The sequence below is a fragment of the Tamandua tetradactyla genome, chromosome 20, assembly GCF_023851605.1.
Source record: "Tamandua tetradactyla isolate mTamTet1 chromosome 20, mTamTet1.pri, whole genome shotgun sequence".
In the NCBI taxonomy this organism is placed as follows: domain Eukaryota; kingdom Metazoa; phylum Chordata; class Mammalia; order Pilosa; family Myrmecophagidae; genus Tamandua; species Tamandua tetradactyla.
Genome location: NC_135346.1, coordinates 52,056,253 through 52,083,708, shown reverse-complemented (window position 1 = coordinate 52,083,708; position 27,456 = coordinate 52,056,253). Strand labels below are relative to the sequence as shown.

The 27,456-nt window shown below is 43.4% G+C and overlaps 1 protein-coding gene across 1 annotated transcript; it reads right to left on the bottom strand.

The window, feature by feature from the left end:
• Positions 1-99: 99 nt before the first annotated feature.
• GABRP (gamma-aminobutyric acid type A receptor subunit pi) lies at positions 100-27,168 on the bottom strand. The gene is made up of 10 exons (XM_077137632.1): positions 26,997-27,168; positions 22,894-22,990; positions 22,304-22,422; positions 17,918-17,985; positions 16,976-17,193; positions 14,355-14,437; positions 8,381-8,518; positions 5,757-5,909; positions 4,218-4,411; positions 100-2,146 (listed from the first exon to the last, which is right to left on the bottom strand). Exons 2-10 carry the CDS (start codon positions 22,944-22,946, stop codon positions 1,844-1,846), a joined length of 1,329 nt encoding a protein of 442 aa, XP_076993747.1. The 5' UTR covers positions 22,947-22,990; positions 26,997-27,168; the 3' UTR covers positions 100-1,843.
• Positions 27,169-27,456: the final 288 nt, after the last annotated feature.

Genomic DNA, 27,456 nt, shown 5'->3' with positions numbered 1-27,456 from the left:
CATGAGGATGGAAAAGCGTGAGCCTACTGCGTTTGTACCATGATGTAATCCTTTTCCACATGGGATCTTACAACACTCATTCCACAGATGACCGCTTGATTTGGTGGGTAACTCATATAATGTATTTATTTCAGTTTCACATCTTTACATTTTTCTTTATAGAATGCTTGAGTGGGGTTTCAGAGAAGAAACATTTCCATTTAAGCCTTTAAAAATCACAAATACAAGTGAATTCTGCAACTACATTCCACCTATTTTAATCCTTCCCATTCCCATTAGAAACATTTTATTGCTAAAAACTCAGATGATCAAATCTATAGAAACTGAATTGTGAGAAGAATGAGAGCCTGTGGATATAGGGATTTACAGAAGAGAAATGATCTTCCAAAGCTATGGTTTATTGCTGAAAGGAAGACTAAAGACATGCATTTAGTAGAAAAGAAAATGAAAGAGTTGAAGATGGCAAGATTGTTTAAACTGAGGCTAAACTGTAAGCTTTCCACTATGACAAAGCACCACTTGGGATGCTGTTGAGGGCAGGGGGAGATGCATAATTGTACTCCTTCTTATGTTAGGTGAGAAGACACCTCATCTGAAGCCTGAACAGGGGTTCTGTAACATGTCCCATTGTTACTAGGAAAGTTCTGGATTCAGGGGCAACATTTTCTGGCTCATGCAATGATGAGTCGCTCAAGGCAGTCCAGCTAGAAGGTTCAGGGATCTGATCAAAGCCAAACTTTCTTGAGCTAAGTTAGTTTTCCTGGCTAATACAGTCATTACCTACTAAGCATGATTCCTGATGATTATAGCACAGAAATAAAGGCTTCTCTTGGAACGATGCTGAGATCTTGCTGCAGGGGACAAGTGTTGCTCAGTGTCAGGGTAGTAGAAATGACAGGGGAATCTCTACATGCATCAACCCAGTACTTTTAGCACTTCACCAGTGTGTGAGTAAAGCAGCTAGGAAATAGTATCAATTTTGTGAGTCTTCATGGCAATAGCCCATAATAAAACTCCTAGAATAAGTAAAGAAAAATTTTCTTCCATTTCTATCCCTGATGTGGGGAATGAGCTTTAGCATTGTGTAAGGCTGGTGTGTGTATTATACTAAAATGGTAAGATACATATAATGGGGGCTGAAGCCCCAGGGTCCTTCCAGTTGGGGAATCCATTATTTCTTGGAAATAAGGAATTTATGTTTGAGATTAAAAACATAATTTTTATTCTCTTACATTTGATTTTTCAAGGGGAGGACATGCTGGAATTTGGGGGTGATTTGGGGGAACAAAAATTTTGATTTTGATATCAAGTTAGTACAGAAACTTAAGTGAATTGAAGTAAGCCCACATTTCATTTTAATAAAAAATAATAGCTAGAAAATGTTATTTCCTAAAAAAGCAACAATGCATTTTATAAGATTGCAAAGATTTAGTAAATATCATGTACTATTCATTTAGAAATAACCTGTGGCACTTGAGGGTTATCTATTACCTGTAATGGTCAACTTTCCATTTTTTATATAAGTGGAACGTGCAGACCAGGGAACCAATGAGCAAACAGCTCTAAGAAGTCTGTAATCTTGGGCTCCATGGGGATGTCCTTCATAAAGATAAAAAAGGAATGACTGATGTTTCAGTCACAAGATTCTGTAATACTAGGACTTCTACACAGCTTAGGAAAATGGTTAGAGGTCCATTTTTTTTAATGGAGAAATGCTTGAATATTAATTTAGTCACTTGTAGCACCATTAGGCTAGGGCACAAATTGGATTAGAATTCCATTTACATCATTACCTTATCCCATCAAATACCTATGATATACCCAAAAATTCAAGGTCCAAGTCTCAAAAATACATGTAGTATGCCCAGTAAAATACATTGGCCAGCATAAAAATCAAGGGAAACAATAGTTTGGAATATCGATCAACATTACTGGGGTTTTGAATCGTGAAATAATCAACGATTCTGCCCACTTTGTCCCTGAAGACAAACTTGAACTTGTCACTGGTTTTCATTGTCAAGTCGCTATAGTCCACATTGTCACCCGAGATTTCAATGCTGGCAAAGCTGATCTTCCGTTTAAAGCTGGAGATGGAGCTGTTGATGATGTTGGTAATATTGACTTCTTCCACTTCCTTAGCCGCCCCCTGGTTTGCAGACAATACAGTTAGTTTTGAAGGATTTGGCGAAATTAAGAAGTGGATAATCAGCTAATAAAAAGTTTAGAGACCTAAGTATTGAATAATTAGATTTGTTAAAAAGTGGCATTCAGTGCTTTGGAAATTGGCTGGCAAGCCTACATGTTAGGTCACCAGTATGTAAAATGGGAAGAACAACCATTGCCCACTCTAGATGTACAGAACGGGGTAATGGCTAATGCACAGGCTTTGAAATTGCCAGGTTTGGGTTCAAATTGCATCGGCCTCTAACTATTATGGGACATTAGTCAGGTTAATCCCTTTAAGACTTGATTTCATTACCTGCAAAATGGTGACACTTTTGATACCTACTTAATAAGACTGAGGGGAACTGTAAATGGTGTATTTTACATAAAGCATCTAGTAGGTGCTTTATGCATTCCGTTCAGTCCCAGGTGGATGGGAGTCATTGATTATGAGAAAGAACAGAAATGGGCAGTGTTTTAAGGCCTTTGCCATACAAACAGAAATAGGGATGCTCCCTGCAATTCTAGGGAACTGCCATTCTCCCACATGGTTGGATGACAACATGCAGTGAGTGTAGTGAAGTCAGAGGGGGTGGGCTATGTTTCCATGGCCAGGCTGCTTCCTAGGTGTGGGGTCTTGGACAAGCTACCTCACCTTTCTGAGTGGCAGATTCCTCGACAGTAAAATTGGGACAATATAGTATCTAACCGAGAGGTCTGTTGGGTTGATGATGAATGAGATTTGATAAGGTGTTTAGGATACCTTATCAGTTAATGCCTTGTAGCACAGCTATTATTACACCCACAACAATATAAGGGCGTTCTACTGTCTACAGTGGATTATTTCTGTTGTTTTCCAACCCCCTTTTGGCAGCCTAGCAAATCCAGGATTACTTTGGGTAATTAACCATTGTCCCCTCAAGGACGCCTATAGCGAATAAAATAAATGAAATTCACGTTGTTCTTTAGTTGGCACATTTGCCTTTAGGACTTCGGTAACATAATTGCACGAAATGTTGCTTTCAATAGTCAAACACCAGGAAAAAGGTTGGTGGGTGTTTGGGCAGCTCTGATTATTCACTACTTGACCCTGTGGGTTCCTAATACTTTGCTAAGGGAGGCACCTCTTCTGTATTGGGTCCCTATCATTTTCTTGGCTTGTTAGCATGAACTTCAGTATGCCATTGTCTCTTTAAAAACTGTTTCTGAAGAATGCCAGGATTTCGTGGGTCTGTGAGGAGCAAAGGTTTCAAGAGCATAGCTCATTGCGCACTGCCAGTGGGACTAATAGATATGTGCTCAGGTTCTACAGTAAATCAGACTTAGGTTTGAATCCCAGCTCTGCCTCTTACTATCTGTCTCCTGGGTAAGTCACTTACCCTTCTTGGTCTTCAGATTCTACAATTATAAAATGGAAATATCAACCTTACTGTGTTGTTACGAGCATTTTCAATGATATATTCACAAAGGGATTTTTGCTATGCCTGGCACATGTAAATTCTCAATAAATAATAACAGTTGTTATTATTCTGAGCGCTGGACCTGGGTGTTCCACTGCTACATCAAATAATGTCCATATTCTCCACTTAGCAGAAATATATTCTAATCAAGAAATTTGGTGCCATTTAATTTTTCCATACCTTCTCCAGTAAACCATTAGCTGAATTACTTAAGAATACTAGAAGGCAATGATACTATACTATTAGTTTATCAATACTATAGGTCTGAACACTTGTAAATTTAGTTGATCATATGTGGTTTAATATCGAGGTTTTCATGAATGCTTGTTCCTGTGATTGCGATTTTACATTGCATACAGATAGTAGCAGGTATTTCCTGCTTGCAAATTAGACCTATTAATATTTCATGGCATGTGGCAAAAAGAGAGATGTCTTTCAAGGGACAATGTGACTTCCAGATGCTAACCCTGAACTAACTTAAGAATCACTGGAGCAAATTTAGTCACTGGAGGGCAGAAACCAGGTCCAGTTCATCTCTGTCGACCAGCACATGGCACACGGCATGAATGATATCAGGGCCAGCAAAATTCTTACCTTGTCTTTGGCCGCCGTCTGCTGCTGCTTTAAGGAGCTGTAGTGGGCAACTGCGTATTCCAGTAGGGCCCCAAACACGAAGCTAAAGCAGATCCCCAGGTACACATCGATGGCCTTTATGAAGCAGTTGGTGTTGGGAAGAGAAGTGCGGGACCCAATCATCAGGGTGGTCATTGACAATACGGTGGTCACTCCTGGGAAAACAGGCAGGAAATGGTCCCCCACCAGGGGCCAATTAGCGGGCACCATTAACGGGCAGATGGTTTCCATTCAGGAGTTGGCAGGCTGAGCACGGGACGCAGGAATAAAACACATCTCGTTTTTGAGAGATCTGTGTCCTTTTGGAACAGGGTTTCCTTCTCCATTTCGCACAGATCTGAGCAAGGTGATTTTCTGTATTCTCCTCGGAGGGGAATATTCAGTACCCAAAACTGACAATAGATTATCCAGTCACATTTTCCCCATATCTCATTGCAAAACTTAAGTTTAAAAATAAACTACCCCTAAAAAAAGAACTATAGTCAGTTGCAATAATATCAGATAAAATAAATTCCTGAAATAAAAAATCGAAAATATTTAGTAACATAGCTCACTACTATAGCAAAGTTGATATTTGTAATAACTTTTTACTTGCTATTTTGAGAATGCACACAGGTTTTTATTTTGTATGCTCTATGGTAGGGTCACCTTTCATTCTTTTTCCATGGAGAACACACACAGGTTTGATAGTTAATCAAATGGTATTTAAGATAGTGTTTAATATTTAGAATTTGAGAAACTCTAATATCTGTATCTATAGATTTTTTCCTTCCTTGTTTTAATTTTAAATTGGTTTATACAAAATTGCGTAAACAGGCTTTATGATGATTACTTAGATTTTTTTTAAATATGCCTATGGATAAGCTAACTAAGATATCCATTTTAGGTGGTTAAGATTTTCATATGTTACTCGTAAAAATATTTGTATCTTAGGCCATGACTATACATAGGCCATTACTATAGCAATGCAGATATTTATGAGAACTTTCTACTTGATATTCTGAGAATATCCACAGTTTTGATAGCTGATCAAATGGTGTCTAAGTTAGTGTTTAATACTTAGAATTTAAAAACTTCCCTATCTGAATATGTAGATTTTTTCTTGTTGTCATAATTTTAAATAAATTAAAAATTAAAAATTTAAATTTCATAAATTTAAATTTATGAAACTTACTGTGCAAACACAGGTTTTACAGGTTTTATATGGATACTTTATTTAAATATGCCTATAGTTAAATATGCCTATGGTTAAGCTAACTAAGATATCCATTTCTGGTTGTTCTAAGTGTATTGTTTGTTTTCTTAAACAAAAAATTAAAAAATATATGTTACTCTAAAATCAGTCTCTCTCCCTCCTTCTTTCTCTTATTTGTAAAAGAAACTCTCAAGAAACCAACTCCTGGAACTTTCTTGTGAATATCAATGAAAATGATGGTAGAGAGGGTAAAAATAAGGACCTGACAAGCCTGACCTTGGAACCCTCCTGTTGGAATTGCTTACCGATGCAGGTTCTTGCAGGAACTGAATCCAGGGAAATCCAAAACGAAACCCAGGATAACACCACCAGGAAAGTGGAAGGAACGTAGGTTTCCAAAATGAAATACAAGACATTCCTCCGAAGCTCAAATTGCAAGACCAATCGTGTATAGTTTCCTGATAGGGTAAACAAGATATGTGAAGTAATGTCTGCTCACATGGCAGGATAGTTTCCCTATGGGGTGTTTAACTTAGTTACATTCCCATTCAAGCCCTCTGCTCTTCAAGCAAAATGTAATCAGATGCTCTGGTTATTCGTGAACTGTCATGGTTACAGGCATAGAATGGGATTACTAGGGGCGCTGATGCCTTTCCCCCATGTCCCTCATCTGTGCCTCTCTCCATCATAGTTCTCCTACTAGACTGTGAACCCTGTAGCAGCAAACCCCGAGTCTTTCAGTCCTGATGGCACAAAGTAGTTGTTCAATAAATACCTGCTGAATAAAGCCTACAAGTGGCTATCCATTTTTCAAGAATATCACAAAACAGATCTGATGTCAAAATGTTAATGGAATTCAATTTTTGATGATTTCTGAAGCACTCTAGATCCATAGTACATCAGGGCAATTCTTAGGAAACTATCAATACATTGCCATATGGGGAATGTAAATAATGGAGAGCTATTATTGATGGTACTCTGCATGGCAAATAGACTACTGCAGCACAAAACATGCCCATGGATTAGAGTCCCAAGCTATGCTCCGGCAGTGCTTCCATTAAAGGGAGGGGAGCAAACCGCAGAGAGAGCAGTTGTGGCCAGCAATAGGCTGGTTGGAAGGATGAAGGAGTTGTCCTCTGGGAACAGCAGTCTAACTCAGAGTGGACTCGGGGAAGACAGGATTATGGATGGGAGCAAGCCGTTCACCCCCCAGCACCCAGTGAAAGCGTGGGACTTACAGCTACACCACTAACTAGCTAAAACAACCAAAATATTTCTAAAGAGATATAGGCTTGAATAAAAAGTATATATATAATTTTAGGGCTTTATGGGACGCTAGAGATCATCTGTTATTTTGCTTTGTGGGAAGAAGGGAGATGAAGGTATAGAGACTTTAAGTGACTTATTTAAAGATCTACAGTTAATGGCAGAAGCAAGATTTAAAGACAGGTTATGTCCTCTGGTCCAGGGAACGTCTGTTATTTAACACTGCTTGCTTCATTTCCTTGATGAAAGTCGATGTTTTAAAAAACACTTAGAATCAATATTTGACCAAATAATGACCCTCTTTTGTATCTTAAGTAGATATGTTCTACCTGGATTTAATTCTGAAAACTAAAACCATTTTTGCAACAACCAAAACTAGGAACCTATATTTGGTAAAATGTGATAGCATAACGCCAACTTATTTTTTTTTAAATAAAGCATATTAGCTTGCCCATTATAGAAGTAATATGTAATTACTTAAATTTCAGAAAATAAGAAAAAATAAACAGTACCCTTTTTTTCAGTCTTTATGCATAGCCTTCAGTTTTTAATTTTTGTGTTGCCATTATCTTGCCATACATATGATATGTAATATAATCTAGGCTCAACTAAAATACATAGTACTTTTTCAGGGTGTAAATAGTGATAAAAATAAACATTCTTAATATTTCCAGGAAGAATTGAGAAGAAAAAGCTAACAGTTGCTTATATATAAAATCACACCTCTTTTGGAAAACACCTATTTAAAAATCCCTGCAATTGCGAGATACAACTGTAAATGAAGTGAACAAGTAATTCCTGCCTGCCAAGCTTAAAATAACTAGGATGTTTGTGCTATTGTCAGGCACAGATGTCTTCTTCATCTGTGAACTGTGTTCTTTTTTTTTTTCCTTCAGTGGCAAGGAACCAGTCTTCAGTTAGAAATGCTAGTACGTTTCATGCATGGGGAGCCATGGAATTTGAGCAATCATTAGAAAATACCTGGAGATAAACAGAGCTGGGTCTCAGAGTTGGTCCAGAGGCCTGTTCCTCAATGAACCGTTTCAACACTGGGTGCAGTACAAGTAAAAGCTCCGAGCCCATATGAAGATTAAATTTCTTGAACTTGGTAAATGTACTTAAGGAGGTTATACAAATGAATAACCTTGTTCTGAGGGAATGTATAAGGAAATCTTAAGTGTTCAAGGAGCATGATGCATAAATCTGTTTTCAATTGTTAAGAAAATATATAAACAGACATTTGGATGTATTTATGGATAGGTGGATGGATGGATGGGTGGCTGGATGGATGGGTAGATGGATGGATGGATAGATGGATGGATGGGTGGATGGGTGGATGGATGGAAGGATTGATAGTGATTGGCAAATGTGGCAAAACATTCAAAGTTGGTGGATTTCAGTATTTAGGTGAGGGGTATGTTGGAGTTCTCTGTGTGGGGTTTGTATTCTTTTGGCAACCATCCTGTAAGTATGGAATTATTTCAAAGTAAAAATTAAAAAAAAAAAAAGAGGTGCTAAGCCCAAACCCTGCTTCCCTGCCACCCTGCTGAGGGGTTCCTGAGCCTTAAAGGAATAAAGTGGAGAAGATATGATACGTCTGACTCAACAGTGAAACCCTCCACCTCGGTTATTTGTATTTTGTCCACTCTGCCCTACAAGTTACCTGTCTCCTGCTGCGATCTGGTGACTAGGGTGAAATAGCGTTGTATGGTGTACTGAGCCAGCCGCAGGTTTTCTAGTCCGCGCACGGAGTCATTCCCTCTCAGCCAGGTGAACTCCACGTCATTTCCATCATAGCCCCCTGGCAAATTAAATGATACCATTGTCAGTGCAAGGACGCCATAGAGTAACAAGTCTGGAAAATGCTATGATATGGAGATGGCAGGAGCTTTGTCTTGATGGTGATAAGTCTAAGGACATTCCATGCAAAATTTGGCAAGAACTCTCAAGCATAATAATTGCAGTGTTCTATCTAGAATGATGTGAACTGCTCGGACTATTTGTCTTCAGCAAGAACCCGTCCTATGCTAAGCACTGAATAGGCCTGGTAGATGATAAGCCTCTAGAAGCAGCCTCCTTCATTGTTTAAATGATATTTATTGAGCACATAACTATGAACACACAAAGGCCTATACTTGATATTGCCTTTCAGTACAGTCTAACAGCTTTGATAGTATCCTCAGGCATTTTAAATCTGGTCTGTTCTTATTTCCATATTGGCATAAATGGAAGAAAAAACCATAGCTGTTTTATGGATGTCTGTAAAACACATGCTTTTGATGAAGTTCAATGCAGTTTTATGAGTATAGTTGGTAACAATAGCAGCTATCTTTTATTAAACATTTATGTTAAGTCTTTTACACATTATATCTAATGTTTTCACCAACTTGCAAGGTAGACATTCCTATATTTCTTCAATTCTAAAATGGACATTTTTTTCACATTTTCTGAAATTGGGGTAGGTCCTACAATTGATTTATATATTTTAAAGTAGAGCTTACTTTTATCCTAAAAAGTGATTCTACCAGTGCTTGTGCCTTAGAATTGAGGAGATATAATGTTACCCATTTTATAGGTGAAAATGCTCTGATTCAGAGAGTATCTTGCTCAAGATAACCAGGGAAGCATGAAACAGAGCCAGGATCATAACTCAGGAAAGTTTAATCCCAAGACCTGTGGATGATGATGTGATGACAATGATGTGATAATGATAATATCTCTCATCATTGAGGAGTTATATTTATAAGTGCTTTACAACAGCATCATCTGATTTAATCCTCAAATATCTCTTTGAGAAGACATATGACTAGTTATTAAGCACATGAAAAAGATGCTCAACATCACTAGTCATTAGGGAAATGCAAATCAAAATCACAAAAAGATACTACTTTGTACCCATTCCAATGGCTATAATAAAAAAGACAGACATTATCAAATAGCAAGGAGGTGGAGAAGCTGGAATAGTCATTCATTGCTGGTGGGAAGGTAAAATGGTACATTCACTTTGGAAAACAGTTTGGTAGTTTCCTAAAAACTTAAATATATATTTGCCATGTGATCCAGGATTCCACTCCTAGCTATCTGCCCAAGAGAAGTAAAATCATATTCCACACCAAGACTGTACCCAAATGTTCAAAGTGGCATTATCTGTAAAACCAATAGATGGAAAAATCCAAATGTCCTACAACTATTAACAGAGAAATAAAATGTGGTATAGCCATGCAAAGGGATACTGCTCAGCAATAAAAAAGAATGAAGTGCTAATTCATGCTTCAACATGGACTACCTTCAAACACATTAGGCTAAGTGAAAGAAGCCAGAAACAAAAGACTGCATATTATGATTCCAATGACATGAAATGTCCAGAAAGGCAAATCCGTAGGGAGTGGGGGAAAGGAGAGCAATAAGCAACTGCTAATGGGCATGTGGGCTCTCTTTGATATGATGGAAATATTCTAAAACTGGATTGTGTTGATAGTTGCATAGCTCTGCACATTTACTAAAAACCATTGAATTGCACAGATAAAACAGGTGGATTCTATGTCATGCAAAGTATTCTTCAATAAAGTTATTAAAAACTAACTCCTCGAGTCAGATACTATTCTTTTTCCCACTTCACTGATGAGGAAACTGAGGCCCAGAGAGGTTAGCTATGCACCCAATGTCATACGGTTAATGATAAGAAAAGCCCAGTGATCCTGGTATCTGCAATCTTAAATGCAAAACTGTATTGCCTTCAGTGTCAAAGGCTGCAAGGAAATGCAGTATCAGTATTGGGACCAATATACTATTTTAAGTCTTGGCTTATGGGATCCACTATCCAGCTCAGGTTATCTTCCAATCCTTAGGGCACATTTTGGGGATTTCCAGGAAAAAACGTGTTCACGGGCTTTTCCTTGGTAACACAAAATACATACTGAAGCTAGCTGTCCAAATAGGACAAAAATTTTTTTTTAATTATCTATAAAATGAGTCAATGAATTCCTACCTGGGCACTGTGGTTTTACATCCAGCATATGCTCACAATCATTACTTTATCACAGTTCTGTCCCTGGGTGGCTATGGACAATGGTGGCATGGTATCGATTCTTTTATAGGAATGAAGTTAAAAACAAACAAACGAATAAACCCTTGGTGAGGTCTGTGTACCCAAATAATTGCTAATAAACATTCAGCGAAGGCTTCCCCTGCTCACTGGGGATGGTATTTGTGCAACCAGAGTGCTGACGTTTCCAGGAGAATCTTGCTCCTGGGATTTGAGATGAGCGCAGTCACATCACATGAAGGGCAATTGCTTTTAACCAGGTGGAGCTGCAGATGAGTTCTCTTTTTGATAACTTCAAGTTTTACTCTGTCACCAAACAGCTGTATTGCTTCAAGAAGGGTTTGTATGCATTTAATCAATAAGATAATTAATCTGTCTGCCTGAGTCTTTAATTAAATGTCTACCTCTGAAAAATGACCATTGCCCTGTAATGGTTGTGTTTTTCAGATATTGGTCCACTTGTGCTACTGAGTAAGGAGCCCACTGGTCTCCTTTGTGCAAGAGGAGAAATATAATCTTTCTCCCCTTGCACAAACCGTATGACTGATGCCTTAATAAACCACATTTTGCCATTGTTTTTCCAGGATACCTGTCATAAGTGCCATCTCCCCAAGTTTGGTAGATAACTCAGGTAGTTTACTTAGGACTGATGGAGATCACTGAAAAATACCAGGGAATTCATTTGGCACACATCAGTTCCAACTAAATTCTTGTTCCTCACCATGAGCAAAGCCTAGATGGCAACTCAGATGCCCATTTACTGATATTACTATATTAAGCTTTATAGTTATAAGGTAATGCCTTTTAAAAGTTGGAAGCTTTCATGTAATAAATGTAAATGATTTGTGTATTTGCCATTCTCACCTCTGCTGTGTCCTTTCTTGCTTCCTTACCAGATTCTGCATCCCACATCTTGTCCTTTTGGCCAGCTCCCTCTGAACCCCTATGTCTCAATTTCAAGTGACACCTTTCCTTGGAAACCTCTGACTCCCACAGGCTTCCATAATATCACTACTTTTTATTGCTGTCATTTATCCTACCGTAATTATTTAAGGTCCTATCCCCTCCATTAGACAGTAGATTTGTTGAGGACCGGGACATTGTTTTACATATATGGCAAACATTTACCACACTAACACAAAATAGGCATTTTATTGTTGAATGGATGGATTGAATGTATTTGAGGACAGGCGGAGGGAACTTAACCAGCCATCCAGACTATCTGGTGATTTTAGTGGGACAATATATAGAACTAAAGTGTTGAGTTAAGGTGAAAGATTTTCTTTGAAGAAATGTATTTAGGACACACAAGAAAAGAAAAACATTAGCCTTGGTCCTAAGTAGTGGAAAGGAATTGGTATAGGACTGTTGGGGGACTACGGTGTGGTAACTACATCACACATCAATCTACCATCCCAGCGGGATCAGAGGATTTCAAAAGAAGCATCACTTGTTTACTCAATTTGGTGAAAAACGATGATAATAAATGGGGCTGAAAAAAACTGGAAAGGAGTTACCAAAAGCTTTTAATTGTCCCCATATTACTGTTTTTTAAAACACTTTATGGTACACTCAGGGACAAATGCACAGCTCAGATCACAAACCAGCCACTGGAACAAAATGACTCACCAGCCCCGTGGAAGGACTTTGGACTCAGCCCCTCTGGTTCAGGTCTCAGCATTGTCACTTTGGGAAAGGTACCAAATCCTAACGAACCTTAATTTGTTTATCCATGAGATGGGAAAATGATATTTACCTCACAGGACTGTGAGGAAGGCATCCGGTACGGTGCCTCATCTATAGTAAGCAATCAACAAATGGATGTTATTGTGTATATCAAGAAAAGATCTTTTATTAGTAGTATTATCTTCTTTTTTTTAATGAAAACTTGCTTCGTCAAGGAGACCAGATTGAAGTAGTGTAATACCAATTGCTACTTCTTCCTAGAAGTCTTTCCCCATTAGCCTCTCGGCTTTCTCTGAGAAGGACAGTAAGGTTTTTCTAGTAATGACAGCACTTTTCCTTCCTAGAGCTAAGAGGGGAGCCCTGGACTCACTTGTTGACAAATGAAAAGGGGCATCGATGAAAGGTCCACACCTCTTCATCAGCTTTTATAGGGATCCACAGCTGATCTGATCTGTGCTGGGGAAAGGTGTGTGGGTGGGGGTGGGGGTGCTAAGTACAGTGATTCAGGGCGAATTCATCTGGAATTATAGGCCCTTTGAGGATTAATAGCCAGGTAACATAAATAAGATGTTCAAAGTTTAAGCATTATGGGCTGACCTAGATCAGTTTTCATTACCACATGTTTTGTAAATAATAGTTGTTCCTCAAAAGGCTCCATGAAAGAAGATTCTATGGTTAAAATAAGTTTGAGAAATGCCACCACTCCCTTTTGGAATTTCATGTTATTAGCTTATTGAAAACTCTCAGAAGCTATGCTGGTTTAAAACTGTTATTTACCCCAGAAAAGCCATGCTCTTTTAATCCTAATCCCGCTTTGTGGGAGCAGACCTACTGTGGGGTGGGGCCTTTTGATTAGGTTGATTCCATGGTGATGTGACTCACCCAATTGCGGGTGTGACATTTTGATGAGATTATTTCCGTGGAGTTGTGAGCCCCACCCATTCAAGATGGGTCTTAATTAGCTTACTGGAGTCCTATAAGAGGGGAATGTTTGGAGGAAAGCTCAGGCGCAGATGTTTGGAGATGTTTGGAGAACTCACCCAGAGAGCAGAAACTTAGACACGATACTTGGAGATGCTAAGCTAAGAGATGAAATCCAGATTTGCCCAGAGAAGCTAAGTGAGGGTCCAATAGATGCTCAGAGAGGAGGCCACTGGAAAGTGGAGGAGCTGCAAGCAACGAAACCCAGGAGCAGGGGGCCAGCAGATATCGCCACGTGCCTTCCCACGTTACAGAGAAACCCCAGAAACAATCGGCCTTTCTAGAGTGAAGATATATACTCTTGCTGATGCCTTAATTGGGACATTTTCCTGGCCTTAGAGCTGTAAATTTGTAACCTAATAAATCCCCGTTGTAAAAGCTGATCCATTTCTGGTTCATTGCATTCCAGCAGCATTAGCAAATCGAAATAAGCTCTGCAGCAAAAAAAGGATGTTAATATTTTAAGCTTTTTGTGTCCTACAATCTCAGTTACGATTACTCAATTCTGCCATTGTAAGGTGAAAGCAGCAACAGACCATAGGTAAACAAATGGGCACAGATGGTGTTGCAATGAAAGTATTTACAGAAACACTTGGAGGGCTGGATTTGGCCCATAGGCTATAGTTTGCTGACCCTGGCCTAGACCATCGATCATTAAACCATTTCCTCTGGCTGTCGGGAATAACGCTTTAAGGTGGGAATATTTTGCAACAGTTCACAATAGTCCTTCCCTGCAAAATGTAGCACTGGGAGGGTTTTCTTTGAGCACTCTCTAAATTTCTCTGGAAGCACAGGCAGAAGGGCTGAACCCCTTGCGAATCAACATCAAGAACAGAGAGACTGCTATACAGAGACAATCGTCATGAATACCTCGATCTAAACATCCAGAAAAAATGTCTCACAGGTCTGCAGGACATATACTCACAGCTCTCCAGCTGCAGCTTGCATGTCTGTGTATCCATGGGGTATTTAGACAGATCCATGTTGCATGCAACTGTCGTTGTGATTCTAAGAAAGGAAACATGAGTTCAAGAAGAGTGTTATGGGAATGCTATGGGAAGCATACGCTCCCTTCCAAGGGCCACTCTTAGAGGACTTTCATTTTGACTCTTAAAGTGGACGTGTGGTTTGGAACCTGTGTTCAGAGCATCCCTGGGGTTTGCTGCATTAAAACCTGAGTGACTCGGTCAAGCTGGGGTCCAGGGTGGTGGAAGCTGAAATGGTTTCAAGTTGGAGGCAAAAGTTCCCATAACACTGCCACACAGAATTGCCCTTTAGCTTGTTGCTTTTGCATCTAGTTTTTATAATCTCATCCTCATGACAAACCTGTGAGGAGCTAGGACAGCTATGGGTCACTATTGTGACCATTAGACAACAGATTTGGGGATTGCTTAGGCTTCATGACTTCTTCGTGCAGAAGTAGGACTGCAGCCCATGTCTCTTGGCCATGCTGGGCTCACAGATTCCTGTCTACTTTCAGGGGCCAAGTTGCAGAGGAAGTAGAGAGTGGCAGTGGGCACCCAGCACTGTGGTTCTTGGGCTCAAGGCACCCTCACCCTGGACATTCCAATTAACAGGTCTTTATTTTCCTTTTTCATCAATGTCACCCATTGAAGAAAGCACTGCGCTAGGCACCTGGGGGAAGCGGGCATGATTATATTATCATGGTGCTCTCACTGACCAAGCTCACACTCATTTCAGGGAGACAGAAAACAACATGGGGCTATTTACTGAGTGCTAACTATGAACCAGTTCCTGGGCTGAGTGTTTCACATGCATTAACCCTCTGAATTTTGTTGTTGTTGTTAGTGGAACATTTTTATTTCCATGGGATGTTTAAGATGGTTGCCCTTCCCATTTACTTTTTTTTTAATTGTGAAAAGTAGCATATATATTAAAAAGCAATAAACTTCAAAGCATACTGCAACAATTCGTTTTAGGACAGATTTCAGAGTTTGGTATGGGTTACAGTTCTACAATTTTAGTTCTACTTCTGGCTACTCCAAGACACTGGAGACTAAAAGAAATATCAATATAATGATATTATAAATGAGTATCAGCAATCACATTCATTTGTCAAAACTCATCTTCTTTGTTTTAACTCCACCTTCCCCTTTGATCTTTCTCCCAATCTTTAGGGATATTTGGGCTATGTCTATTCTAACTTTTTCATGTTGGAAGGGGCTGTCAGTAATATGGGATAGGGGAATGGAGTTAGTTGATGTTCTTGGAGAGGCTGGCCTCTCTGGGTTTCAGGACTTGTCTGGCCTAGGAACCCATCTGGAGGTTGTAGGTTTCTGGAAAGTTACCACAGTGCATGGAATCTTTTTTTTTTTTTTTAAATGGGCAGGCACCGGGAATCGAACCCGGGTCCTCGGGCATGGCAGGCAAGCATTCTTACCTGCTGAGCCACCGTGGCCCGCCCAGTGCATGGAATCTTTGTAGACTCTCAGATAAAGCCCTAGCTGATCTTTAGGGTTGTCAGGAATGGTTTCGGTTGGGGTTTGGCAAACCGTGATAAGTAGCAGTGTCTGGAGCTTACGTAAGAATAGCCTCCAGAGTCGCCTCTACCCCTCTGAAGTTTTACAACAGCTCTATAAGGTGGGAAATGTTATTATTCTCATCCTGCTGTTGGGGAAACTGAGGTTCAGAGAGTCAAGAAATTTGGCTAAGGTTCATAGAGCTGCTGAGGGGCAGAGTAGGAACTGGCACCCAAATCTGTCTGACATTAGACCCAGTCTATTGGCCTCATCCACGATTTGTAGTTCGTACATAAGACAGATTGTGCTGTGTGCCCTGATGCGGACAGATGCACGTGGATATGGACACACACACGCACACACATACACACATGTGGTGGGATATGCCCGCTGCCTGTGGGCTGCCCCATGCAGTCCTTTACTAAGGGACACCTTTCCTGTTCCAGTCAACTAGTGGCTTCATGAACAGTTGGGTGGAAGGGACTTTTGTCCTCAGGGATTTGGGAAGGGGACGGGGGATCCCCTGGCTGCAGGTGGCAGAGGCCTTGGGGCACCACACCTTGATTCTCTGCCTGTACCAAAATGGCACTGATGAGTTGAAGTGTCTTGTGGAGCTAACCCAGCTCCACTGAGCTCCAACGAAAGGAAAATTCCTCACAGGCCCCTCTGATGGCTCTTGCACTTCTTCCCTTCCCACTTCCCATTTGCTTTTTAAGATCCAGCTATGAGTTCTCCGAAAACGTCCTCTATCATCACCCCAAACCCCCGGCCTCCACCCTGATTTGGCGTCTCTAATGCCCAGGCATCCCTTCGTTTAGGTGTCTGTGTCCCTGAGGACACACCATGCCATATTCAGCTGCCTGTCCAGCACAGGGCGTGGCACAGAGGAGGCATTCAGTAGACACATGGACAGAACAGAACTGAGAGAGGGCCCTTCTGCTATGGGGGACAATGATCCAAGGAGGCGGGATGTGAGAGAGTCAGAGCTCAGGGAGCCTATTACAGGGCCACAAACGATGGATCTATGCCTCCTCTCCTGGCTGTTTCCCTCCAGGCGCCCACTCACCTAAGAGCGTAGAGGACTGTGCCATTGGAGAAGAGGCGGATGAGCCTGTTGCCCACGGTGACCTCATGGAGGAAGGACGTCTTGGATTCTACTATGTACGTGTCGGGGACCCAAAGGAACTCCACAAGGCGCGCATCCAGAGTGAAGCTTTTGCTGCCTTCGAACACCAGCCGCGGATCCGTCCAGCGCTGTCGGAGGTTTATGGTGGCTGTGTAGTCCTGGGGTGGGGAGGGAGGGGATGGGTCAGGGGCTGGGAGAAGGACTCAGAAAATGGAAGGGAAGGGGTCAAGTCTTGCTCTCTCTTCCTACCTCCACCTACACCAAGAGCAGGTATTTGCGTAGAAAGTTACGACTTAGGTGGTGGCTGGTAGGAGTCAGAGAATATGCATGCTTCAATTATTTGAGATAATTCCCAGTGTCCAAAGATGACCTCACAGGACCGTGCTCAGGGTCCTTAATCCACATGGCATGAAAGCTCCCGTTCGTTGCCCCAGATCACAAAGACTCCACCAAACTGTTGAAGTTTTGGTGGTCTCAGTGCTTGGGCTATCTAGGATGTATCCAGAATGCATGGTGGTTCTCATAGCTAACTGCCTTACATTTCACCTTGTTTTTAACATGTTCTCTGAAGTAAGAGGGTTGTTAAAAATATCCAGGTTTCCCCACTGCACTTTCATTCTTTTCCTCAATTTTTATTCCTCCCCACTCCCTGGTTTCCCTCCTCTTGGCCTTCAAATCCGTTTTCTTCCTGATACTCAGAAGATCTGTTTGATAAGAGCTTCTACTGTCTGGATTTTAGGGATCAGTTTCCAGTTTCTGCCTTTCAGAATGGAGGAGGGTTGTAAGTTTTTCTAGAAATTTCTGTTTTTGAGGAGCTGGACGGCTTGTCCCACTAAAGAGAAGAACAAATCCTCAGAAAGAATACAAAGAGACAACACTTACCATGTTGCTCTCTGAAATACTGGAAATACTTGCAATGTCAAGAGTGAGTGCTATCTGAACTGGTTCTCCTAAGAACGAAGCAAAAACAAGGCAGACTTACATAAGTGATAAGTAAGACTTGCTGGTTGGAAGATTTTTAAACAATGCAGAGAAAAGTAAAAGGTTTTAAATCCTTCCCCCTCTCAGAGTAACCATGGCGTACAGTGTTTCTCTTTTATCTATGAAAAATATACAAAAATAAATGGTTATTTTAATACATGAAAGAGAACACACTGTATGCCATTAGTGCATATTTTCAAGCTCCGTGGTGGGGACATATTTCCTACTTCTTACATGCGGTGATTGCCAGGGAGCAAACACTTAGAAATTTAACAGAGATTGGGGCTGATTGTACACAGATTTTTTTTTCTTTCCCTCTAGCAAGAACATTTACCAGAAGGTGGCTTTCAAGGCTGCTCCTCATTGAGCTCCCATTCACCTCCTGACCCTTTCCTCCTTTTCCTTTATTCCGGCAACCTTAAACCACTCAGAATTCCAGACACCTTCCTGCATGGGCTCGTGTCCAGGCCTCGGTCTCAGCAGATGAGCCAAGATCCAGAGAGTGCCAGTCTTCTCAGCTCTCAGGACAGGTCTCGGGGCCGCCTTTCTCAGAAGCCAGGCAGGCCAGGGAAGTTTGTTCTTTAGGCCGGAGATGTGAAAGGAAGAGCCCAGGAGTCAGAAAGATGTACGTTTATATCTCAGCTCTGTCACATCCAGGTTCGGCGATATTGGAAAAGTTACCAAATCTTTTAGAGCTCCAGTTTTCTTGCTTGCAAGAGGGGATAATACTAAAGGTTGTAGTGAATATGAAATGGTAGCTTCTTCTCACAGTGGTAGCAAGAGGGAATGTACAAGCAATAACAGCCAGGCCGGGCACCCAGAAGACATTCCTAAACAAAGTTATCTGTACAAAGCTCCCAGCGCTGTGTCTCTCAGATAATAAGAGGGGCACAATAAATGACATTTCCCTTCATTCTCCCCTCTCTTCCATAGACTATTTTTGGAAAAGGAACAACTGTACTCACCAGGTTAATAGATGCAATAGCATCCACTTGCTGAAAATTACTGGCAGTGCCGTAGGGGGCTGGGACAATGCATTAACCAGGAAGAGGAGGGGTAGAATTCAGATGTAGCTTAGAAACATCTAATTGGTAGGAATCAGACAAAGCTACCTAATTATTAATCAAGGAAACCAAGCCATAGAATGTAGATAAGACAATTGGAAGTGGTGTTTTTGAAGCCGGTGCAATTAAAAAATAATTAAGCATTACTACTTGGCAGGAAAGGGGAAGGTCTTTGGTGGCAGGCACTGGAAGGTACTGGAACATGGAGCGACATGGAGCGAAATGGCTTTCTGCCCTTGCAGGCAGCATGGTGCAGCATCAGAAAGAGGTGGTTGGGGTCAGAAAGAGATATTTGAATCCCATGCTGGCCACTTAACTAGCTGTGTGACCTTCGACGAGTTGCTAAACTTCTCTGTCCTATAGTTTTCTTTACCCGTAAAATAGGACTGCTTGTGCCTACCCATAAGGGTTGTGTTGGGTAGGTGACATGATCTGTTCTGAGTTGGTTAGTATTAGTTGCCCTCCCTGAGGAATTTGGAGAAAGTGAAACACATAAAAGCTCCAGCCTATTTTTGTTTTCTTTTCAGTTTGTTTCTAGACAGTCTAATCCAGGCCTTGTCTCAGTTGGCTGTTCGATGGTCCAGCACTTGCTCTTTCTTCCCCTTGAGTTACAAAATTAAGCTGCACCACCAGAGGGCAGCTTTCTCCTAGGAAAGAGGTCAAAGCCAACACTGGAGAGTGTTCACTGACTGCTTGCAAACTTTTGCTCTGCTGGGTTTAGCCCCTGAAACTCCTATAGAGCTCCTGTGTTTTAAGGGCCCTGGGGTCTTAGGGCTTGGATGGACAGACATCATGTAGAGCCATGATGCCCCCATGGGCCTAGGCTGCTGCACAAACACAGATTTCTCTAAGATGCAGAGAGGCAGGGGGTATGTAACAAGGGGGGTGGGTGAGCGTGGTGCAGTCCCCTCTTTCTGAACGAGGAGCCCCTGCCCCATTCTCCTTCCAGCTGGTCCTGCACCCACTCCCCTGGGATCTGCCTCTAGCTCCCTGGTCTCACCGTGCGCACCTTGCTCAGGTGCCCTGTGTCTTGCAGACAGCGTGTGGGTGAGCAGGAAGGCCAGTGTCTCAGCCTCATTTTTTGGGATTTGGGAAGCAAGTGAAATTGTTGAACGGGCTTCACCAAGGTGTGCAGACTCACGTGCTTGTCATTAGTGGTCAACAAGGCCTGGGAAGACCAGGGTAATCTGAACCCTCCGTAGGTCCCTGAACGTAAGACCCCCAAAATGAATCGGTGCGATGAAAATCCATTGCTCAGATCTCCAGTGGATGTGGGGGGGTGTGTGCCTGAGGGCCCCAGCCCCTGAGCTCTGAAATCTGTCATCACGTTTGCTCTGAGGCCATGTTTCCCACGGTCTCTGCCCAACCAGTGACCAAGCTCAGCAGGGAAAGTAAGGCAGGCTGGGAGCAGGACAGGAGGCTCCTCTGGTGGGCAACTTATGCTCAAGGGTTCCCTGGCAGGCTGTCAAAACACACTGAAAGCTGTACTGCCATTTAGGACACACCCGACATCCTTACCGTCCTTCCTTCTCTCCTTGCCCCGGGGATCAGACCTGCGTGATGGCCTGACATTCTCCAGCTCCCCTTGTCCTCACCCATTTTCCCTTACAGACATTGCCTCAGGAAATATCTTGACCCCTCCCAACCCTCTCTTGATGTCTGCTCCTCAGAAGGCTCAAACCAACACACACATCTGATCAGAGAATTTTATCAGTGAAGGGCGGTGTTGGAAGGGAAGAGGTTAAAATAGACTGCACCCCAAAAATGTGGCCGGGGGGTGTTCCCACAAGTCACTTCATTTAATACTCCCTGTGAGGTAGACAGTATTATCCCCACTTTACAGAGAGTGAAACTGAGGCTCAGATAAGCTAAGGCACTTGCCAAACAGTAGAGCTAAGAAACAGCTCAAGTCTATTCAACTTCAAGGCTCTTTCCACCACTTTCTGCTCCACGTAATGAGTTTTTTGAGACTACTTTGATTCAATCTATCATTTTATAAGTAGAGAGACTGAGAACCTGTGAAGAGGTATATAGTTGACCTCATTTCCTCCTTCCCTCTCTCCCTTATTCTTTCAACAAATATTTATTGACAACTTGCCATATGCCAAGTACTGAGCTGCTGCTGGGATTAGTGAGGTAAATGAAGCAAGGCTCCTTCAAGGGGCTGCAGCTTAGAGCTGAGACGGACATAGAACCGGTTGCAGGCACTGAGGTAACAAGGTAATGGCTATAATTTGGAGGCGTGAAGAAAGGGGATGGAGCCTAGAGGAGTAAGGGGAGGCTTCCCAGAGAGGCAGCCTTTGCTCTGAGATGTGAAGGAAGATTGGCCTCTTGCCAGGTGAACAGGTTGGAAGCAGCTGTTCTAGGTGAATAAACAGCCTTTGCATAGGCAAGGAGGCCGGAGAGGTCAGGGAGCATTTGGGCCCAGTTGTGGCACACTGTGTGTGTGTGTGGAGTGTAGGGGGAGTGGGTGACACTGTGTGTGTGTGTGTGTGTGTGTGCGCGGAGTGTAGGGGGAGTGGGTGACACTGTGTGTGTGTGTGTGTGTGTGTGTGTGCGCGCGCGTGGAGTGTAGGGGGAGTGGGTGACACTGTGTGTGTGTGTGTGTGTGTGTGTGTGTGCGCGTGCGTGGAGTGTAGGGGGAGTGGGTGACACTGTGTGTGTGTGTGTGTGTGTGTGTGTGTGTGTGTGTGCGCGCGTGGAGTGTAGGGGGAGTGGGTGACCAGCAGACGGAAAGAATGAGCTGGGAAGGGCCATGCAAAGCACTCTGGACTCTCTCCTGAAGACACGGGGGTGTGTTCAAGTGTTCTGAGCAGGCAAACGACTTGGGTGGGCCATTCAGATGGCAGTGGGGGGGGGGGGGGAGTTGCCTGCAGGGGCAGGCTGGCGCCAGAAAGACCAGGTGGGACAGTCCGGATGGAATGCCCTGAGGTCCTTGAATACGCACTGGAAGCGGGGGCAGAAGGAAGACAGAATGAGAAAGGTTTTTAACAGGCTTTTGTCATCCCCTCAAAGGAGAAGAGTATTTCCTTATCCTGCTGGCAGAGAGGCAAAGAACCTTCTCCAAGGTAGTGTGAAAAAATTGACAGCTTCTACCACTGCCAATCCTTAAGCAGGCAGATCGGAGAACAGAGTCACCCTAAACTTCCTGAAATCCTCCACTTCCTAGTGTCTCCATCCCCGTCCTTTTTCATTGAGGTCCAGGGCAGAAAAGATGACCTACCGCCAAAATTGGGCCGGAGAAATTTGTTATATCCTGCAGTGAGGTTCTCAAAGCCAGGCAGGGACAGCTTGTCACTTCTGCTGACCTCGATGTTAAATCGATTCCCCTGGATGCACATCCTGGAAAAGAAAGTGGGTTTCACTGCCCATGTGGCTCATGAACACAGGAACATGCAGACACATAAACTTGAGCTAGTGTTTGCATGGATGAGTGTGTGTGTGTGTGTGTGTGTGTGTTTGTGCGTTGTGCTCTTGTACCAGAGGTGACTCTCCCCAAAAGAAATCTCTAGTTTTCAGCTGCTGAGTTCACATAACCTTACACTACTCCATTTCATTCCCCATTTGCCATAAATCAGCATGTCACAGTAATTCGAGAACCCCCTCCGTGTCTCTTGAAAAAGACAAGGGGATTCATCCATCTGTGACCATTGTGGAAGCTTGAGTTGTCAAGATGGACTACATGCAGGAAGCTTCAAGAGGCTTTGGGGAGGTGAATGGAGCAGGTGAGTAGAAAGAGCTTCCACCCCTTCCCCTATGCACCGATACACAAAGCAATTCAGACCCAGGCTACTCTGGGGTAGCAATGCTCACCTTTGAGTAAAGAGACTTAGACACAGGAAGATCAAGTGTAGACTGGAGCTCATGTTGAATTGCTGCTTACACGGAGAAGGCTGAAAGTAGGAATCACCTGGGGAAACACATTAGGCAGGTTGGGAGGCAGGCAATCCAAAAGGCTTGCTCATCCCACCTGGCTCCTCTCTCCTGCGGCTCAGCAGGCACTACGGTTGGTTAGCACGTGTGGGAAGCACCTTCTGGTTGAAGATTCTGCCCCACACAATCCTCCAGGGATGACTTCATTTTTCACGTTACTCTCTAAGTCCACCTTAAGCAGAGGTGAGGTCTCATCTAGGGAGCGGCTCACCAGCACCAGGAGTGCAGCGGTGCACTCTGGGCTGCATATCCGGGGAGCCCTGAGACACGTTTCCCGTGGAATAAGGTGACTTTGCCAGGAAGGACACCCCACCTCTACACTCACCCAGACTGATCCTGCCATTCCTTTATCCCAGGGGTCCATGCCTGTTAAGCAGGTTATGCAGGCAGGAAACAAAATCTTCCTGAGAATCTTCTATGTGCCAAGTAATGCAATAGGTACTTTCCTGCAGATCTACTCACCTGATCTTCACAATGGCCTGTGGGGTGGGCAAGCTAACTCCTGCATTACAATGAGGAAACAGAAACTCCCAAAGGAAGGGCATGCTAGAGAATGTCAGAGGGGACTTTGAATCTAGAGCTGGCTGCCTCGCTGCATGGCGCTCTCTTCCTTCAGGACTGGCTAAAGGACTGGGCTTTGTCAGCAGGAGGACATCGCCAGACCCAAGCTCTGGGCGCTCTGAAGCTGTCAGGCTGGAGTGGACGAGCATGGTGGCTGCCCGAGGACCGTCAGGGGGCACGGCCTGGGGCCTGGCCCCTTCAGGTTTGGAAGGGGCCATCAGATGCTGCTTTAAAAGACCAGGTGAGCAGTGAGGCAGGTAAGCCTGGGACTCATTATGCTGGTGACAGTGCAGTGGGGGTTGTCAGGCACAGGGGCAGGTCCCAGGGTGGGGCATTCCCTACTCTAAACCAGCTGCATTCCAGAATCTAACCATTCTGGGGCTCAGGGTGTAAGTCAGCAATTAATGAACTAAGTATTATTTTAATTACAAAACCAGTACATGCTCACGGTAAAAATGAAAACAAGATAGAGGTATATAAAGCTAAAAAGCAGGAGTCCCTCCCTCATTTCTTCTCTCCATCTCACACCTTGGAGGTAAACACTGTTAATAGTTGGTTTTTCCATGCATATATATTTATATACACATATCTCTCTGCCGGAAGAAAAAAATTAAAAAGCAAAAGTGGGGGAGATTGCATGCATATTTTCTGCTTTTTACTTTTTTCACTTTGCAATAATAGCAACTATTTATTGAATACTTAATACATGCTTGCATCCTCACAAATCCTCACAACTCTGTAGAGTAGTTACTATTAGTCTACTCATTTTACAAATGAGAAAACTGAGGCTCAGAGAAGATAAGAAACGTTCCCCAGATGATATAGCAAGTAAGGGGCAGAATTAAATCCAAGCATGATTTATTACTTTCCCATATCAACGACACCTTTCTAGGGCAGTTCATATAGATTGGCCTCATTCTTTTTAATGACTGCAAGATATTGCATAAAATGATTGTACCAACATTTATATAACAAATGTCCTGTTTATGGGTACTAAGTCATTTCCAAATTTTTACTCTTAAAAAAATTTTAAAGAACATCTTTGCACATAAGTAGCTATGTTCTTGTAATTCTGAGCTCTCTTACATTTCTCTTCCTCAAACCTTTTCTTCTCACTCATCAAAATTATCAGCTCTAAAATCTACTTTTCCTATTCACCAATGATCATAGTTTCATCTTTCTTTAGTCCATCTCCCCAGTCCCTGTCCTTCCCCTGCCCCCAGCATCAAGTTTAAGAGGGTCCCATAGAATGGTCAACTCTCCAAAGGTTTAATGAGCTCTTCCCCTGGACCAGACTCCTAGGAGGCACCCACGTGGCTCCAGCCTCCTGGAGGAGAGAGGTCTGTAAGCGGCAAAGTGACATTTCCCATCCCATAACAAGGGCAGGGGCAGAAGGATGATCAGTGTGCAAAGGAATGAGTGGTCAACTCCTGGGGGACAGCGTCAAGATGGAAGCCAAAGAGAGGGTCATTTGGATCTTGAAGTATGTGTGGCATTTGCCAGGTGGAGAAGGAGAGCGGTGAGCCCTCCAGAGTTGGGCAGAGGTACGGAGGCTTGCCCAAGCCACTGACCTACCCATCAATGCTCAGGTATCCACTCCCCACCCCCACCCCCAGTCCACGGTCCTCTGTGGCTTCTTCCTTCCCGCTCTACAGGCTTGAATAGCTCTTTCTCATGTAGGGATATTCCCCAACTCTTCCTTCCCCTACAGGAAATGGCCCTTGATCAAGTGCATTGGGAAATTATCAAGATTTCTACTATCAAACAGTGCGTTTTTCTATGGTCAAGTGTATATTAGAAAGAAAGAAGGCTTGGGCTTCTGAACCTCCTCTAAGGAGTCACAGGCTGGGAGAAACCTTGCCCAGACTAGAACCAGAAATGTGACCCCATCCCACCCTGCCGGCTCTCCTTAGGCTCTGAGCAGGTCTCATTTTATAATGGAAGAAGAAAGAAACAGAAAGTAATGAACAGTCTCTGAGCACCTGCTATGTGCCAAGTGCCATGGTCAGTGTTTAATCTCATTTATTTCTCATGACCACCTTGACCTGTAGGTATTAATTTTCATAGCTGAGGCTCAGATTGGTGAAGGGATTCTGCTGAGGTCACACAGCAGTTAATGAGGAGATCTGAATCCAGGTCTTCCAAGGCCCTGCTCTTTGCCCAGAGTCTGAGAAGCATGCTCCCAGGGCTCCACGTTGGACTGGATTCCACTTGGCTTTGGTGACTCTTACACCAGACCCATCTCTGGGTATCCACAGCATGTCCCAAGGGGTGCCGCTGGTGCCAGTCCCCCAAGTGTCAGAGGGACCAATCTCTAAAGTGGCTATCTGTGCCAGACTTGAGTTTCTGCCAGCCTGAAGGGAGGTTCAGCCCACTGGTTCTGATGTAGATGCTGATACATGGCATTTAGCAGAGCCATGCACTGAGTCTTGGAGGGCAGTGTCCCGAGGGCTATCCCCGCATCAGCCACGCAGTGGAGACTCTGGCTGGGAATGCATAGACATCAGCATCTGCAGCAGATTCGTAGGCCCCAGGAGGCTGCTGAGTAGGGGCAGACTATGTGAGGGGATCTCTGGCCAAAATCCACCCTCAACTTATAGGTCTGTGTTCTCAGCCTCATAGTGGAATCACTGAAGCCCAGGAAGATATGGAAGGGAGAGGAGAATGAAGATAATGCTTACTGAGTGCTGTCTCTATCCATTTGTCAGATGGTTAAGCCGAGGTGTGGAGATATTAAATGACTCAGGCGCATCTGAACCCAAAGCTCAAGCTCTTTATATTATTCCCCAGGCTGTGAGCCTTCTGTAGGGTGATTTGGGTATACTCGGTTTGGACAGGGTCATCTAGGCTACTGATGGCACCTTTTCTTGGACTGGCTCTGTAAAACAGTGTAATCTCAACATGTGCAGGATTCCACTCCTGTTTCCAGAATCTCCGTCATATAAATACTGTAAACCCCAACCCTGCCACTCTCTAGCCTCATTCTTAGTTTTTGTCCTCAACCTCTTGGGTGTAGACAGAACCATTTGTGGGGAAGCAGAATTAGAGACTGAATGAGGTTGAAGGGAGGTGAGACATGATTAACATGTGTCCTCCTCAGGAAAAATCACAGAAGATAAACTTGTCCCATGGGCCCTATGTCTGCTGGGCCATGGAAGCTCTAGTGTTAGACAGAAGGGGCCCTAATCATGGTTCTGCCATTTGCTTGATATCATGTTACATCTCCCTGAGGCTCAGTTTTCCCCTCTGTAAAATGGGATCATCATCAGTAGTTCATACAATGCCAAGATGGTGCCAAGGAGAGGCTCAGCAAATTGTAAGCCCTGACCCCTTCCCTTAGTCCCACCAAGGCTTGTGTCGGGATCTTCTCCCCTTTGCTCCTCCCAAACACCAGGACAGCCCCCAAAATTTAGTTCTCTTACCAGGCAGCTGCAAGGAGCTCCGTTAGGGCAGGTTCTTCCAGCCTTCGGGCTGAGCTTTCAGGCAGGGCATGGTCTCCTGGGCCCCCAGGACCCTCCCCATCCTCAGCCCTGAGTCCTTGGACGCAAGTACAAGGACACTCTTTCCTGGACTAGCTTTCTGAGGTGATGACCAAGTTGCTGAACCGGGCTGGGCAGAGACTTGAGGTGGGTGGAGCCTCCTGCAGCTCCTCCCTTGGGTGGAGCTCTGACCTGGCCTGTGGAAATCGTCCATGGCTGTGACTGCAGGCTGCCAGGGATCTGATTCTGAGTTCATGTCTCAGCTGTGCTCCTGCATCCCAGCCAGAAAAGACTCAGGAGCCCACAGACCCGGGAGAGTCAAGTAAAGAGGGTGACTCCACTTACCATGCCTGGAAGATGAGCCCCAGGTCCTGAATTTGGAGGCCATGCCTCCATCCTGGTA

What these genes read in the sequence shown, in the direction of transcription:
- GABRP (XM_077137632.1), bottom strand. Translation starts at nt 22,946, where the DNA reads ATGAGCTCCAGTCTACACTTGATCTTCCTGTGTCTAAGTCTCTTTACT. An exon ending in CAAGCTGCAGCTGGAGAGCT is followed by an intron (nt 8,519 to 14,354) that starts GTGAGTATATGT and finishes TTAATTTGCCAG; the next exon opens with GGGGCTATGATGGAAATGAC. An exon ending in CAGATCGCAGCAGGAGACAG is followed by an intron (nt 5,910 to 8,380) that starts GTAACTTGTAGG and finishes TTACCCTATCAG; the next exon opens with GAAACTATACACGATTGGTC.